The sequence below is a fragment of the Cornus florida genome, unplaced genomic scaffold (genome assembly GCF_030987335.1).
Source record: "Cornus florida cultivar Cherokee Brave unplaced genomic scaffold, ASM3098733v1 CherokeeBrave_3.0.0_Hap2_Chr02, whole genome shotgun sequence".
NCBI lineage: Eukaryota > Viridiplantae > Streptophyta > Magnoliopsida > Cornales > Cornaceae > Cornus > Cornus florida.
In genome coordinates, this window is record NW_026775572.1 from 30124794 (window position 1) to 30138415 (window position 13622).

The following is a 13622-nucleotide window of genomic DNA, read 5'->3' on the forward strand; positions in this document are numbered from 1 at the left end:
TTTAATGCATTCTTGTTCACATGCAAGTGTTAGCATGTTTAAGTTTTGCCTATGAAATATAATAAGGCCATTGGCCATTCCAGCATGTTTAAAATGTCATTTTACAATTGCGTGTATGTTCACATCGTCACACACTTGCATACAATTCAATTTGATCATGCTTTGGGGGATCCATTTGAGACTTAGGAACTTCTCTTCACTTTTGGTGCATAGAAGGTTCATTCAGTACATTTTCTACCTGTTTCGGTCAACCGGTGGCTTATTTCGGTCAACCGAACCCTTTGAACTTCAATTGAACAGTAAAAATCTCAACTCTAGTAGCCATTTTCACTATTGAGGCTTATTTCGGTCGACCGGTTCTCTACATCGGTCGACCGAAACTCATTCTTTTATCTCGAGCCTCAAATCGGTCGACCAGTTTATCACTTCGGTTGACCGAACTGAAGGCTCATCCCTCTTCTATTCTTGGTTCATTTCGGTAGACTGATGCTCCATTTCGGTTGACCGAAATGGAGCTGCCTTGTGAGTTTTGCTTGGTTTGTTGCCTTGACGGTTTTACCTTGTTCCACTTGTTTCCATTAGACCTTGTTGGTCTTGTTCAAGCCATTTAATGGTGTAAGTAGTTAAGTTTGAACTAGGTTTTGTTTCCTTTGGTTGTCATTGGTGCCATGGGGTACCAATTGACCTTTTTACTCTAGTTTCCACTTTCGGTTATTTCTTTGAGTTTCATAACTTCATGGAAAGTCATTTGGGTGTCTTAGGGAGGATTGATATCTCTATAGACCTTGTTTTTGGTTTCGCTTCCACATTTCGGATCTGTTATTTGATCAACTTTCGGTTCATCACTAACACACCGGGTTGAAAAACTTGGGTCGTCACAAGCACTCTCTCACTAAAGTTACTAGGATACACCTGAGAATGGAGTCAATAATAGATAGATATATCAATATAGCAACTGGACATCCAAAAATATCATGCATACAATACAGAAAAATAAAATAAAAGTATAGAGTACATCACAGTATCGGGCCAACAGACTGGCCATAAAAATAATAGTATCAAAATAACAATAACAGTTAAATATCACAGATATATAAAATGAGAGTAGAAAGATAGAGAGATAGATTAAGTAGAGGAGGTCGGGCGAGCGGGGTGTGACCCACGGATATCTCTGGATAAATCCTGCAGCGCAGCCAAAATGTCTGAGCAGAGAGTAGTCACGTCAGTGCTGAAGGAGGCCATATCTAGCCGAAGAGAGACAAATGTGTCCTCCAAAGTCTGTATATGCTCTTCTAGGCCAGGTGTCGGAACTAGAGTGTCAGGGATGACTGGGTCATGAAACTGAGGCACATCTTGAACCTGCTCATGAGAGTGTAATGGCGACCCTACCGGAGAGTGATGTGGTGACTCCTCTAGAGGCTCTCACTCTAGATTTATATCCATATGCGCGTCCGTAGCCACCGGTGGGTCTACTGGATCATTTCCTACTGCTGCTACCTGCTTTGCCATCTCAACTAGCTCTGCCTCTGCAGCTTCCGTTGCTACTAAAATGGCTTCTTACTCTAAACTCTTGATAAGAGTATTATAACTTTTGTTCCAATCCTTCTTGCCATAGTGGCAAGCCCCTGACTCAGTATACTCCGCTATATGGAAAGGGTAATGCTGGTCTCAGAGGATTTGAGTAATAAGATGTCCAAAGGGGAGGAAAGTAGCTCGCCCAGGCTTGGCCTTACTAATGTAGCTCGCATATAGCCTCATCATAACACTCTAATAGAGTGCTGGGACAGAAAACCAATGCCCTGTATAAAAGGCGTAAAGGGCAGCAAGAAAGTCTGAGCACTTTTGGATCTTATGGCTCGCCATAAATACGTTTCGGTACAGAATTGAATCAAAGAACCATAAATTATTCGGCAGATAAGTTTGAGTGGCGAATGTCTCATTGTCATTGTAATGCCTAGTAAGAGCAACGGCTATATCTGGATCAGATGGCCTCCGGAGAATAGGATAGTGAAGGCCGGGAGGGCAGACATGCGGGCATCGAGAAGATGTGGCCAATGACTCAACAGTAACGCGGATGAGATGGCCATCTATAGTAGTCCGCAACTCCGATAGGTTACTCGGGGCCAGCCGGAGGTTTTGGTAGAACAACCGGACAAGCCTCAGGTAAACCGGGTAAGTGACTGGACCAAAAAATGGCTGAAATACCGCGGTAGTCAATATCATCAATGGCCGCCCGGGTCAGAATCGATCGGGAAAAGAAAGCAATGTGGAAGATCGACTCATACACCACTTGAAGGCGTGTATATCTCCTGCTAGGTCTATCTTGGACCTAGCCTGGCAGTATTAGTGGTGGTGAAGGAGGTGGTATATGCTCAGCCTCATCCGCTGATGAAGAAGATGAAAAGGCTGAAGCAGAAGAAGAAGAAAAATGCTCAGACTGAGCTGGAGTTGGCTCCTCATGCTCCTTTGGCTCTTTCACACACTATCGTACTCGGCATACATACTGCCGATTGGCAACAGTCTTGACTCGGGCTATGGTCTGCAAAAGAAAAAAACACTTGCAACTGGAGTCAGTAATAAGAATAGTATATGAAATATAGAATTGAAAGCACACAAATAGAAACATGTTTATAAGGTAAGATAGACAACTCAGAATAATCGACATAAATCTATGCAAGTGGTAATGTAGCCAGGCATGGACAGTGAATGTTCAAATAAGTGAAGCATGCTGAACAATATAAGTATGGATTGCATCCAATATGGAAAACACAGGCATTAGGCATAAATAAACTAGCATGAACACTGTAGAAGGTACAGAGATATGAAAATGCAAATTGATGAAATTTGATCGATCAGGAAAAGATGAGATCGATCTAAGTTGGATCAATCTGGACATAGTGAGATCGATCTTTCAAATATGGTTTAGCCCTTTGCCTCATATCATATATATAAAATGAGAATCAGAAAGTGTGCTTAGGCACACATTACAAGTTTAGAATCAAATATACACATTTGACAAATAAGGCTATAAATGGCATTTCAAGCCAACCTTTACAGGAATGGAACCTTCAAGTCCACAAATCATCTGAGCATAATGAGAATCTCAACCTTGATTCCTGTACCTGAAAATATGCCCCAGTAACTTTGGGGTGAGTAACATAAAGCTACTCGTAGGAAATGAGCATGCATCGACCTAGCATTTTACAATTTTATCAGCTTAAGGTGAAACATGTCAAAGGGCTCATGCCACCTAACGTCTATGTCAAGGGTGAGACTCAGGGAGTATCCTGAGCTACCCTAGATCATTTCTAGCATAAATCACATCATTCATGCAATTCAAACAACAGAGAAGCATGTTATACAAAGCAACAAGATGTAGATTCTCAAAGTTAACAACTTGAAATCTAAAGTGCAAAAACAATGAGAGTGGGTCATGCCACCTAACGTCTATGTTCCAAATGAATCTATATGATCATTCCTAAGCTACATTTGAACATTTATAATATAGATGTACTTAACAACATTAAAACCTGCAATGATTCATTAGATATCATAAAACATGAATGTACTTAACAACATTAAAGGCATGCTATTATTCATTCAAAATCATAATGCATAAATCTACTTAACAACATTAAATCGCCAATAACCAAAACAATAAGTCACAATTAAACATTGGTTGTCAACTTGGAATTGAATGCGAAAACAAATAGTGGAAGACTTGGACATCACTTCTCAGACTAAACTAAGAACAAAATGGTTATTCCGGGCATTAACCCGCTGGGAAGACCACCCTCGTGCGCATTATCTCAACGGGGAGAACTCATATCTCCCGCACTAGAGCCAAACTCTAGCCATATCACAGTAACAATGTCCCAAGACTCCAAAATAAATAAGTTAACAACATATATACGAAATATATATATAGAGCACGAAACTACATTCCATGCACAAGTAGGTTGAAACCACACAATACATGCTCTAAATCCACAACTACTATAGGATGACAATGTCGAATCTTCAGAGCGCGATTCGTTACGCGCTATAATAACATCACATGTCGAATCTTCAATATACGATTCATTACACGCTATAACAATATAATTCAATACTAAAACATAATCGCATAAATCCATTACTAGTCTAAAATCATATTTCAAACATAATATCAATATTAAACACATGATTTAATCAATAATACAATAGAAACGGAAATTAATTATATAACCTAATTAATTTCTTTAAGTTTCATATCTCAATCAAATGAACCCTAATTAACTCATGTTAAACAACATAACCAATTCATTACATGAATCAAATCAAAAGCTTACTTAGGTCATTGGATCAATAGGATGGAATTTAATTAAAACATGATAATTAGATCCCTAAATTCTAAAACAGCATCAAATGGTCCCAAATTAATATATGCTAGTATACAAGTCCTAATCCTCACAAATACCAAGTCAAAAACTTAATTAAACCAATGGAACCTTTAAATATATCTTAATTAATCATTTTAATTAAAATCTCTAGATTTTCATACTTATCCAAATGCTCTCAAATTAAAGTATGTTAAGGAACATGCCAAGACTTAATTTAAAAGCACATTACAAGTTCATTTCATGAAAGATACGACCATGGGAATTAATCTTTCACAAAAGAAAAATATTAAATAAAAAGTGCAATTCTTATTCAAATAATTTTAATTTAATATATGTTAACAAACATATCAAATCCAAACTTTCTAGCAAGCCACAATTTAATTCTAAGTTATACATCATCATGAGAATTAAATGTTAACCATAGAAAATAATTAAATTAAATTCTAGGACTTAAACCAAAGCATACATACAAGTTGTATAATCATGGAAAACACCCAATACAATACATATATAATCCTAAAACATCCCCTACCTCAATTTCAGATGAAATCTCAAAAGCCACCAAAATGAAACGGCTCCAAATCCGACAATACTTCAGGGTTTTGTCGGGGACAACGCCGTGAACATAAAACTCCAAAGAGGACCTACCAAAATCCTAACTTGGCCTTAAACCCGAACTCAAAATTTGGCCAAAAATGGGTTCTAATAAGGGGGAAAGATGCGCGTAGTCAAGACAAACACAAAACGCAAAGGCACTATGACTTTATAACAAAGGGAAGGAGATTAAAATGAGAGGAGAAGGGTGGCAACCCCCCTTGGGCTGCCATGGCAGATTCAGGTCGTGTATGAAGGGGGGAGAAAGTGAAAAATGAAATGTCTCACCCCCCTTTTATAGGAAAATCCTAAAAGTGCCCCGAAAGGGCCCCGCCGGGTCCGGAAAAGTGAAATTTGAGCAGAAGTGCTCAAACAGTAAAACTCTGTGAATGAAAACGGTTTAAAATGAGAAAATATGAACAACAAAAGAAATGGCGTCAAAAACCAAGTTCCGAGCAGAAAGTTATGTCCCGAACAAGTTCGGCGGCAATCGGGGCCAAAAACCCTGAAACTGGAGAAAAACGACCAGAAGGGAATTCTAAGAGTACACGACTCAACGAAATGTGAAAACGAATCCCGTATGAGGATCCATGCTCAAAATAAGGCATTTAGCAATAACTTTCATTAATTGCACAATGGCCTCTCCAAAAAGTAAAAACTGCACTAATGCCCCAGAATGAAAATATCTTTAAAAAATATTTTCCTAAAAACCCCTGAAATAAAATATCTTCAAAAGATATTTATGAAAAACACCCCAAGAAAAGAAAAAGATTCTGAAAAACTGTGCATCCATACCCCTACGGACACCGGGAGCAACCAGAGTACTTTCTTACAAAAGTAAAGATACGTATTTCTTGGAAACCACTTAGGATGAAGGCACGTGAAGTTCAAAACCAACTCTGAGCACGGAAAGTGAGGTTATGCTAAAAAGTGACAAATGGGGAAAAGACAAAATAGGGAAAAAGACGAAATAGGGGAAAGGACGAAAAGTGAGTAGTGTCGAAAAATGAAAAATGTGAAAATGACTCGGTCCTTAAAGGAAGTTGTCAATCCAAAGAAAAAAAAGCCTCGGAAATCATTCCAGAGCACTCGAGACAACACTAAGTGATGAAAAACTGAACTCAGAAAGGAAAAGAACAACGAAAAAAAAATATCCGTAAAAATCTGAGAAAAGGAAAGGAAGGAAAATGACCGGGTCATTACATTTAGAATCAGCTGGTAAAACTATGGTGGGTTGAGTGAGGAGTAGGAGTGTGAACAATGAGAGAGTGTTTGGACCTTTTGCTCTCATATACTCAGTGTTTGTTTGGGTTAGCTTTGTTACACATCTTATTTATTTATTTATTTTGTTTATAAACAGAAATGGAAAACAAAAATGGATCGGCTAAGGTCTTAAGGAAGAGAAATCTTGGTTCCGGCCATGAACGAAATAGAAGGAAGAAAGACTCCATGGGGATTTTCCCCACTGAGGCAAGTTAATCTTGCTTTGTAGTTTATATATATTCGTAACTTGGATATATTAATTTCTTAGTGAAGTTATATGAATAGATTTGCAAAACTTATTTCCTTATTAGAGCATATGTGTTTGATTGATTATAGAAAGATCAATTTTTTAAAAATATTATGAATCTAAATGTAATCATTAATATAATATAGAAATTCGTTTTCCAAGACATAAAATAAGAATCCCTAGTCATCACTTAATAAAGGAAGGAGAATTTGTTGCCTAGAGGAAGTAGGGTAAAAACAATAATAAACAATCTAAACAATCTATAGTGACTGCTCTAGTTGGGATTAAAGAAGGTACTGATTTATTTAAACCTGATCATAACAGAAAACTTCCAAGGTAGAAGAAAAAGAAGAAAAGGAGGGCAAATAACCAATAAGAGAAATGAACTGAAGTCATAAAACTTGTTTACATGACTCCTATTATGCCTAAGGCATGGAAACTGGTAGCTAAATGGTTTCCTATGGAAGAGATACTGGGAAAGTAAGAAAAGTCTAAAACTAAAAATGAGCTAAAATATAAACATTCTTATTTATTTATTTTTGACCAGTAACATTCAATGTTAAGCCCTTGGCCTTTTGGGGTTTACCAAAAAAAAAAAAATTGGTTGTTATTAAGTGAAGTTCATTAGGAAAGGTAACAATTTCCCTTCGGTTTTTTGCAATATCAAATAGCAAGTTACATTGTTATGTGCTGGCCATTCTGAAATGCAACTATATATGTGTATAACGTACTTTTACCATGATTGAAGATGCAAGGATGACCAAAAACTATATATGTGTATATCATACTTTTAACTATAGATGTGTATATCATACTTTTACCATTTTAAATGCAACTATATATATGTATATCATAAAAATATGTTGCATAACCAAAAATACTTATTCAGCTTAACTCAACAAAGCCTTATTCCTACTATTTGAAGTTGCCTACATTCAAAAGACCATTGCACTAGTATAAGTAAGAAATTAACACAAACAACAAACAACAAACAACAAACAACAAATAGCAAATACTTCTCCTCCACAACATAAATCAATCAACAAGAAGCCTCCACATACAATGATCCCATACTCCCATGCTTTTCAACAAATACAAGAAAGTAAATTGCCTTCACACGGGCCGATGATAAACAATGAAATTAAAATGCCTCCACACAGGCCGATGATTTAAAAATTGGTTACTTCAAGGCATGTGACCCCCTAATACACCGCAAAAAGTTTAAAAATTGGTCACTTCAAGGCACGTGACCCCCTTTTTGTAAAATGAAGCATGAAAACTTACAATCATCTCTGAAATAGCAGCATCAGTGGCTTTGCCATCCTTATTTATATGTGTGCGAAAGAATAAATCTGCACGAGAAAGCTGAATACCTTCGTTTTCCTCAATCTATAAAAGAAACATAGACATTGTGATATATATTATTTACCACTAACATTTATAATTATTCAACGACATAAGAATTGAAATAATTTATATTGCCAAAACTTCAACTAACCTCGGTAGAAATACGTGCAAAGCTTTTTGTCCCTGTAGTATGCATCATAGTCTGTTTCCCATGACGTTCTCTGTTTTTTTCACTGACCTCCTTCAAAAAGTGAGAAAAAGTAAACGTTCTTTAAGCAAAGAACATTCCACCTAAAATAATGACTGAAAGTAGGTAAACTATAAATTCAACTCATTGACTTTAAACAAAATTGGTAGATGGAGGATTACTTTCGCCATAGGCGTACCCCAATGCCTAACCAAAAATTCCCAATGCTCCTTTTCAACATCAGGTGGTGAGTTTGCCAATCTTTCTGCATCTGTATCACTAACCGAGTAGTATTCATTTTTTAATTCACACTTGTACTCCCTCCATTTTTTTTCCGATGGAGGATAATGTCCACTGTTTTGACATAATTCCCACATCATACTTTCCCTGAAAATGTGATAATTGCTGCATGTTAGTCCACTTTTTCTATAAAAATTATTTTAATGTCATTGAAGGGTTTTAACTTTACAATGTTCCATATATCCTCCTTCAGCTGTTTAGACATCTCCCACCAAGTTTTGTAGCACAATGGAGCTAATTTACCATTCCGGGCAAGCGTTCCCAAATAATTAGTATATGTACCACTTCCAGGGCCGATCGGCTGTCCAAACTTATTAACCATAAACAAAAATTAACAATTGTAGATGTTTAGTACAAAAATAAAGATAGGAATCCTTTTTTCTCCTTCATATTGAATATAGTCTAATTATGTAAACTATATAAGATGATCTATATATACATATATGTACCTTAAAGGTAATAAGGTTGTTGCGTTTACGACATTCTTGCATCGTGTTGGGCCCCGTCTCTTCTTCGGCGGTGGTTGGGATGATTTTTAAAGTTGAAGCTTTGGTATTTTGTTCACTCACTTTTTCCACTTCACTAACCGTTCGTTTCATTGTCAGCTTATTATTTATCCTTCCTGGAAAAGCGAACAAAAAAGTGAGAATTCATTTAAGAGAATGCAATCAAATTGTTAAAAAAAAGGCGGTCCAGGAAAAACCAATAAAAATAAATAACAAATACCTCAAAACTTTAGGGTATTTTTGGTTGTCCAATGGATATTATATAAAACCATTCTGTTTTGGTCAAATCATTGATTGAACTTATACAATAATGTGCCAAGAATAGATCAAAACATATTAAAAATATATAAGCACACAAAAAAACTAAACCAGTTTTCATGGGAAGTGTACATGTGCATGCTACAAAATATGATACTACAATATTATTGTCAAAGCTGCATATATGTATATATATATATATATATATATATATATATATATATATATATATATATAGTTAATCAAAGCTTATAATATCCAAAAAAGACATTTGACATCCAGAAAAGACGTTTCACATCCATTGAGTAGTAGATATGGAATCATCCTAAACCTCATCTTCATCAACATCATCAAGAAAAATATAGACATTGTCTAAACAAATTAGACTTTTTGTGAAAAAGAATATGCCATGTATAAATTGGGTGTGTGGATAATAGGCTTTTGGTTCGAGTTGTTGTATCTCATTCACGGTCCTTGAGTAAGAGGGAAGAAGAGACAAAGAATACTGAAATTTTCATTTTTTTTTTTTTCTTTCAGATAGTAAATTTTATTGTTATTTGTATTTAAGTTCAAGATTTTCGTGACCCCATGTATCTAACAGCACTCATATTTAAATTCATATACTTAAATAAAAAAAACAAAAACAAAAACTCATATAAGGATCATAATACAAATCATTAGAACAACAATTGAGATTTTTAATACACAAAAATCTAATTGTTTATGTGTAATTTAATTAGCTATCAGTCATATATACTCACAGAAGCTTAGGTAGATTCGGATTCCAGGAAATAATCAACAACTCAACAACAAATTGATAAATCTATATTGTAATCATTTCTCTCTAGCTATACATGCATATATATTATATGAATTAGAAGAAAACGAAGGACCCTCCTAGCGTTTCAAACCCTAATTTTAGATATCTGGCTCAATAACAACATATCTAGTATTTCTTGTGTTACAAACCCTAGATTCTAATTTTCTGTTTCTTTTATTAAAAAATAAGAAAAGTGATGAGCGCTGAAAAATGCGTATTTAAACCCCTTAAGCTTAGGTATTCTAGAACCTTTATCTACTTTATTTTACCATTTTGTATTGATTTCGTGTTATTTCCATTTTCAGATACTTATCCCAAAAATAAGTTAACACAGCCAAATAAGAGCATAATTGAAGCAATTCAGGGATTAATCAAAGAAAAGAGCAAAGTAGAGCAAAATGAAGCAACGGGTGGAATTTCAGCAACTTCGATCGATCTCAAGAAAAGTTCGATCAATCAAACTTTCATCGATCTAAGCACTTCAAGATAGATCTGAGCTATATTTGTCCCTATTCAAAGATCTCAAAAGTTCAATCGATCTAACTTCCTTCTTCGATCGATCGAACATTCTTATCCTTATCCAAATGATTGATCTTATCCAGTTGTACCACCCTACCAACCACTTTTGTCCTTCTCCCAAAAATATCTTCAAAATATCTCAGATTTGTTTTTATCCAAAAAGGCGCCGCCATTGAGGATCGATCCAGCCTCAGTTCGATAGATCTCAGCAAGTTCGATCAATCCAAGTCCAAGGTTCGATCGATCGAACTTCCTCCAGTGCAAAAAAAGTTAAATTTCCAGCTCATTGAAGGCTGTCCTTATCCAATCATTGGGGAATATTTAATGCACGACCCCAGCTCATTTTGTGTGTCACTTGACCTACCTATATAAAGAATATGATACACATTTTTAGGGGGATTCTTAGCATTCTTAGAGATTCTTAGAGAGAGGCTACTCTTAGGGAGGAAGCAAAGAAGATGAGGAGGCTAGAGACACCATTGGAGACTCTTCATCAACCAAGGAACAAATTTTATTCATGGAGCTTGCCCTTGAGGGTTAGAGGACATCATCCATGAGTGGCTAGACATCCTCTTGGGGCTAGAGTTGCCCTAAGCATGCTTTCTATTTCTTGATTTATGTATTTTTGAAGGGATTTGTATTGTAATTCATGTCTTGACACTTATATATATATATATCTTGTTTCTTCAATGATTTATGTGATTTAATGCTTCAATTTGATCATTTCATTCTATCCATATGTTTATGTATGCTAGAATAGATGTTCATGTGTTTGTCTCTATTTCTTGTGTTATTGATGCATGTCTATGTGTGTTGATACAATTGATCTAGAGATTGTCAAGACATAGTGCTTAATGTCATGTTCTTGTGGTCTATTTGATGGTTCATACTTATTGCTTGATGGATTATGCCTCTCCCTTAGTTTAATTAGTTTAATTTCATGTCATTAGCTTAGTTGTAGTGTAGTTGTTAAATGGGAGGACAATTCATGCTTGTTGTTGATGTTCCATACTTATGAAAAGCAAATAATATGTATCGCTAACCTTGTGATGTGTTTGGATTATAAGCTTAAAGAAAGAATTAATGGCTTAATTTGATATGTTGTGCTATCCACCGTGTTGTTTAGACAATATATACTTAATTTTTCATCCATGCTTGTTGAAACAACCACACACACACACTTTATTGCAATACATGTTCTACCCCTCATTAATCATTCATTGAAGGTGTAGAAAAGCTATGCTTAGTGGTGATCTCTAAACCCCAAGATCTCCTTCTATATTTTATTCTCTCTATTGCATTATTACGTACTTTAGCTTAATTTGCATTTAGTTTAATTCAACCAACCAATCACTATTTTGATCACTCGACCTACTAACCCTAATTTTGATTCCTCAAGCTAGTACGATAACTCAATCCCTTGGGACGATCCCTTCTCACTCATACTACATAGTATAAGTGTTAAGCGGTTTATAAATTTAAATTATGGTGCCCATTTGACACTATTTTCCAAACTCAAAGTTTTTTGCATTGTTTTGTGCGACCTCCGAGACACACACCATAGTTTTTGGCGCCGTTGCCAGGGATTGATTGATTGGCAACGTCATATTTGTGGAATCAATTAGGAATTAGTACTCTTTTGATCGTGTCTTTACTTTGTTTTCAATTTTTTGTTATTTATTGTGTTTGTTCTTGATTGACAAGGAGTATTGAGTTAGGAAGCAAGCAAAGGAGCATTTAAGGAAAGGAGCTAAGCAAGCAAGGAAAAAGGCTAAAAATTCAAAAAATTGCTAAGCTAAGCTATAAATTTGGAGTTGAAGTGCTAAAGGACCTTTGTGAGCTTTTCTTTACTCAAGCCCTTAGTTAAATCGTCGGCCCTCATAGAGGCCTGTAATTCAATTCTTAGATAAATCATGAGCCCGCGTGGAGATAATTTACTTTTCTTGCATTTTATTTAAGCATGGGAGTATGAACATTGTATATGGAGGAAGTTTGTTAATTATTGATTTGTTGTGAAGGTGAAGTGTTTGTTGGTATTGCTTGTTGTGTTACATTGTGCATGCATGGTCGTAGATCATTGAGACCCACTTTTGTCCTTTTAAATTTTCATCTTGAATCCATTGTTTGAAACCCTTGGGGGAGAGGTAGTTCTAGTCAATCCATTACATCAATGGAAGGACACAATGAGGACCATGTGGAGGACCTTGGTCACATAGACCAACAAGGTATCCGGCACCCCAATGTGCATCATGATAACATGCAAGTACCATTAGGCATGCCAAGGCCATATGTTCATCCACCATAACAACAAGGCCAAGTTCCATTGGGAATACCAAGGCCAATCTATGCTCCACTACCAACCATCATTCAAGGCAACCAAGGTGCCTATGTTGCACCTCGAATTGCTAATCCTCCCCTTACTTTAAGAGATCACTATGTGCCTAATGAATATAATGCACCCACATGCATTCAATTGCCACCATTTAGAGCACATCACTATTAAATCAAGCCACAAACAATTCAAATGCTTCCTAATTATCATGGACTTCCAAGTGAAGAACCTTACAAGCATTTGGATGAGTTTCTTGAAGTATGTTCCACCGTAAAATATACGGACATGTCGGAAGAGGTCTTAAGGCTTAAACTTTTTCCATTCACCCATGAAGACAAGGCAAAATACTGATTTAACAATCTTAGGTCTTTTTCAATAACTTCTTGGGCGGAAATGCAACAAGAGTTCTTGAAGAAGTACTATCCGGTTTCTAAGACCAATGCCATGAGAACCTCAATTCTAGAATTTTCACATGGGGATGGAGAAACATTTTATGAGGTATGGGAACGCTTTAATGAATTGCTTAGGAAGTGTCCACATCATGACATGCCCAAATGGCAATTAGTTCAATATTTCTTTGAGCGCTTATCGGACAATTACAAAGGCATGGTTGATGCTTCCATGGGTGGCTCTTACATTGATAGGCATGAGGATGGCGTGTGGCGTCTTTATTAGAGCATGAGTGAATATTCTTTGCATCGTACTTTATCTTCGAAGAATGGTAGAAATTCTAGTGGTAGGAAGAGTGTTGGCTTACATCAAGTCGATCACTCCAATGAAATTGCTGCCGAGATGAAATCATTATCTCAAAGGTTTGATCAATTTTTGATCAACCAAAACTCGGCAAATCAAGTATCTTCCTTCCCT

General features: G+C 36.1%; 1 protein-coding gene and 1 pseudogene across 1 annotated transcript; both read right to left on the reverse strand.

Annotated features, from left to right (window-relative positions):
- Window positions 1-2482: 2482 nt before the first annotated feature.
- On the reverse strand, window positions 2483-8919 carry LOC132295947 (uncharacterized). Its single transcript, XM_059794204.1, has 6 exons — window positions 8770-8919; window positions 8485-8621; window positions 8203-8374; window positions 7985-8074; window positions 7771-7875; window positions 2483-2539 (listed from the first exon to the last, which is right to left on the reverse strand). Exons 1-6 carry the CDS (start codon window positions 8917-8919, stop codon window positions 2483-2485), a joined length of 711 nt encoding a protein of 236 aa, XP_059650187.1.
- Window positions 8920-13204: 4285 nt separating this feature from the next.
- Window positions 13205-13303, reverse strand: LOC132297867 (small nucleolar RNA R71; annotated as a pseudogene).
- Window positions 13304-13622: the final 319 nt, after the last annotated feature.